General features: G+C 49.1%; 1 protein-coding gene across 1 annotated transcript; it reads right to left on the reverse strand.

Moving 5' to 3' along the window:
- Positions 1–2,223: 2,223 nt before the first annotated feature.
- Positions 2,224–3,986, reverse strand: CCDC71L (coiled-coil domain containing 71 like). The gene has a single exon (XM_075927007.2). It carries the CDS (start codon positions 3,798–3,800, stop codon positions 3,084–3,086), a length of 717 nt encoding a protein of 238 aa, XP_075783122.2. The 5' UTR covers positions 3,801–3,986; the 3' UTR covers positions 2,224–3,083.
- Between the last annotated feature and the right edge of the window lie 717 nt (positions 3,987–4,703).

Raw genomic sequence — 4,703 nt, forward strand, 5'->3', positions numbered from 1 at the left:
TCCGGCTTCGGGTTTTGCCGGAGAAAAGCGCCAGTCTAGACGGGATCTTGTGGAAAATAAGCCCTTTTCCAGAAGATCCCTTATTCCTACTTGAAAAAAAAAAACCCATAAGTTAGTGATACATATTTTACATAATTTTTAAAAAGCCAAACACAAAGTCACAGTTCAAACTTAATATTCCTCTCCACCTATGACTATTCGGTTAACAACATTCCAGAGAAAGGTCTAAATAGAAGATGAAATTATGTTGAACACCAATCAGTAATGGATAAAAGTTCTATCTTATGGAAGTCATTATAATGTGTGTCATATATTTCAATGTGGGTAGTATTTCACCCATTTCCTTATTATGGATGTTTAAGACTAGCCGACTACCCGACAAGCATTTGCTTACCAGATAGTCTTTTGACCAGTTGATATCCCCCCTCCCCCACTGCCTCTATGAGATATAGGCAGCAAGGAGGTAGGAGGGTCTTCAAAGAGTGCAGCGCTGCCACTTTGAAACCCTAAGGCGGTTGCTATATAGCTGATATGTGGATCAGTTGTGCAGTGGCTGCCCCATTAAAAAGCCACATCCTCACATTTCAAAGGGGCAGCTGCTGTGGAACTGACCCCAGACTCCTAGTGGTATGCAGCATAGCATGGATCCTGGGGTCAGCGGGGAACTGTGAGTCCTCCACTGACTCCGGGCTCCATGGTTTTGAGCCCAGCTGGGGACTTTCACGCATTTCAAAGCAGGCACACCTCTAGCAGCCTGGAGTCAGCGGGACTTCCTGCTGACCCCGGGCTGTGTGCGGAGTTCCGCATTCCTCCTTTGAAATGTACAAGAGCCCTAGCAGGTGCTCTTACCCACTCTCACATTCCATCAACTAGTCAACGTACATTTCAAAGGAGGAATTTCCATCAACTAGTCAATTAACCAAATTTTAACATCCTTATTAATTGGCATATCAATCCATGGTCCAACTCAGAAGTCAGTGTCACAAGTCAAGGCCAAATTTGGCCCTTAGCACTCTGTATATTCTTATTACCAACTTCCCACATAAGGTTTTTTGAGACAACATATGAATTACACCAAATTCTGTCTAAGAAAAAATGTGAATTTCAAATATGATTTGTATAATATACCTTGGATCTTTCATGATTTCCTAGTGTTTTGAAATCTGAAGGTAGTAGGTCCCGCAATCAGCAAGTCATCATTTTATGTAGAGAATTTAAAAAACACAGCATCAACAAGACTGATGAAACTTTTGGTTTCAAGGATATTAATATTGCAATTTAGATTTAAAATGAACTACATGTTATGAATAACCCAAAATATTAAATATTCAAAGAAAGGAAGAGAGCTACTTTAATTAAAATTAGCACTGTATTATAACAAAAAGTTAGACAAATGTTGCTATATATAAAAACCACATCTAATTTGCTACCTGGTGTATCTGCCAAGAATGAGCAATAGCACATGCCTTCTGAAGAAAGGAAGTTAGAATAGGAATTTAAAGAACCATTCAACTGAACAGGGAAAATTGGGTCCTCTCTCTCAGGACCTACAGATGTGTAAACGACCAGCTAAAGCAAGTTACTTCATCTGATTTTGGAATTTCAAAGTTCTATCAACTGAGATTATTTGTTTTCTTTTGGTATTTTCACAATACTGATTTATAGATGGATGAGTAATACATTAAACAGTTTTACATATCTAGCAAAGGCTCTGTAGTTTGCCTTGAAAGTGGGCATTTGTACAACACAAGACAGCCAACACACAAAGCTTCAGTCAAAACAAGCTATAAACTAACAATCTCTGAGTCCAGTGCATACCATATTTTAGCTGCAGCAGATTTAAAACAATACTCAAAGGAATTAATATGAACATCCACCACTAGACACTGAAGTGACAGCCTGTGCTATTTTAACTAAGAAGGCACTAGCTACCACACTATTGTTACTTCTATTAACAAGGCACTTACATAAATCTAAAATTCTGATATTTGACCACTTTAACTAATTACTAGCTAGCATTATATTGCTTGCCTTCTAGTAATCAGTTTTTTTCCTAAACACATAATTTCAAATAAATATTCCTCAGCTTAGGTAACTTTGGGGTTTACTAGAGAAGTAAATATGCCAAACAATTTGCTTGTTTCATTGAATTCCAGATGGTGTATTTAACTATCCAACAAGCTATCCATCCCTTTGCCGTTAGTTTCAATGTACTGAAACAGCATTAGTTGCTCTTTCACTTTTATTAAATTCACTTACATTGACCAAATAAGTGTCATTGAAGTAGACAGTTATATAAAATAAGAGTGATTCAACTGGCTTCTGATGCTCCATAAAAATGAATACTTAATTCAGCTATAAAACTTTAGAAATGATTTTAGATACAAAAAAATATGCTACACAGTACACCCTTTTATAGATCACCAAGGAAACTTTTGCACCATTGAGACAGCCATTAGTTCTGAACCTTTTTGTTTTTTTGCATCCTTGGTCAAAGCTTCAGTCAGTTGAAATTGGGAACACTTGGGATTCAAGATACCCTGAGCACATACTAGTGCAACATCACAAAAACATACATAATCCAATGTTTTAGGGAGGAAAAAAGGAAACAAGAGTCAGATGGTGCTTTATTATACAAGCATGATAGCAAGTTCCTTTGGAAAATAACTTCTTGGGTGGACTTCCAGACCAGTGAGGTAGTCCCATGGGAGAAAGTGGAAGGAAGGAAATAGACCTTGGTCCCTACTTGAGATGCCTGCCAAACAGTTCTCAGACTGAAATATAACGGGTGAGGATCCTGGCCCTACTAAGAAACACAAACAGAAGAGCCTCAGTCCAGGTGAGGGTGGTAGCCACACTGGTGTTGGGGGCCAACCAGGTTCTCAGTCCAGGATGGAGTGGGCAGGGACATGGCTCTCTGGAGGAAAAGGGTCCCATCAGTCTGAGCCATAAAGTGCAGTAGAAGGACAAGATCCAGACAAAAGCAATGTAAACAGGTGACTGACAATTGTTTCTGCTTGCTCCTCCCAAGAGGAAAACGAGCCTCCCCTCCAGATACCCCAGTTTCCAGGCGGGGCAGCGTCTCACGATCTGGCTACGGGGAAGCGGCGCATCCTCACTACGGGCGCCAGGTCCACTCGGAGGATCCGCTGCGCCTCGCGCCGCGCCGCCTCCAAGCTCCGCGGCTTCCAGACGCTGCCCCGCACCTTGATGGTGGGGAAGGTGGTGAGACTGGGGGTGGCCGCTTTCCAGATCTCCTCCAGGGACTGGCCCCCCAGGGGAGCCCACGCGGGCACCTCGGCCGGGCCGGCCTGCTCCTCCTCCTCCTCCTCGTCCTCCTCCTCCCGGGGCCGCTGCGCTTCGCTGCCCTGGGGACCGGCGGGCACGGGCAGGGCTGGGGCGCGTTTCCTCCCCTTCCTGGCGCGGCCGGGCGCTCTGCGCTTGGCGGGCAGGGGGCGCCGCCGGGCCGCTCCGCGGCGGGGCCGTTTTGCCGGCGCCGGGGGCAGCTCGGGCACCACGGCCCGGCAGGAGGCGTAGCCGTACACGTCCTTGCTGCGCAGGATGACCGGGGAGAACTGGTGCTTGAGGCTGCACAGGAAGTTCCACAGCTCCGAGTCCGAGCTCATGAACTCGGTGGAGCGGGGCATGAAGAGCTTGAAGGCGTCGCCCAGCGCCTTGGTGCCGGCGAAGGACACCTGCGAGCGGGAGTAGACAACTTTCTCCGCCTCGCCCTCCGCGCCCCACGCCGCAGCCGCGCCGAGCCCGGCAGCGGCTCCCCGGCCGGCTCCCTCCTGCTTCATCTTCCCGAGTCTCGCCGCAGCGCCGCCTGCCTCCGACTGCGGAGCGCAGAGCGAGGGCTGGCCTCAGCGCGAGCCCCACCACGCCGCTCGCTCGCCTGTCTCCTGCCGCCGCGACCGCCGGCCCCTACCGCCTGGCGCTCCTTTGCCTGTCTCTCCTCCCAGGGCGGAGAGCGGCGATCAATATCCTGCCGCCCCGCCCCGCAGGCGCAAACGGCCGCTTAGCCGTTACTGAGCGTGCGCGGGCTCAATAGCTGCTGTTGAAGCCGCTCAGTGCCCTTACTCTGCCCTTACGTGTGGGGGAGGGGAGAGTTAGAGAGCGCGGCGGCGAGGGTGGGGGAGAGCAGAGGGGAGTAAACTGAGTCCCCGGGCAGAGCAAACAGCTGGAGGCAGGGAACGGCGAGGGCGGGAGCCTGCCTCTGGGAGAGGCGCTGCAAGGCTGTGGCAGGGAGAGGGGGAGTAAGGGGATAAGTGCGACCACAGAAGGGGTGAGCAGCTGTTTGGAGAGATGGGGGGCAGGTCTCTGCACCCCCCTTACAGTGCTGTGGCCCTCCAGACACATGCAGGGAGGCCACCCATCCAGCTCTGTCTTTTTGGCTGGTTTGTCCCCTATCCTGTATTGGGACAAGACAACGTCCAGTTCTGCCTGGTATCGGACAGGGCAGACTACACTGCTCTGTTCCCACCATCACAGACTCATGTGCTACCTGCCAGGGCACGGCAGCGCAGCACGCTTCTGCAGACTTTGCCCCTCATGCAGCATGATTTTGCACTCACCATCCATGTGAGATCAGCCAGCGAGGGCAGGGCAGCTCGCTCTTGAAAATGGTGTCCCCCTGTGTGGTATGACCTCACACACATGATGCATGCGAGATCATGCCAGTGAGGATGGAGCAACTCGCTTTG

Source organism: Pelodiscus sinensis, chromosome 1, assembly GCF_052426305.1.
Source record: "Pelodiscus sinensis isolate ZL-2025 chromosome 1, ASM5242630v1, whole genome shotgun sequence".
NCBI lineage: Eukaryota > Metazoa > Chordata > Testudines > Trionychidae > Pelodiscus > Pelodiscus sinensis.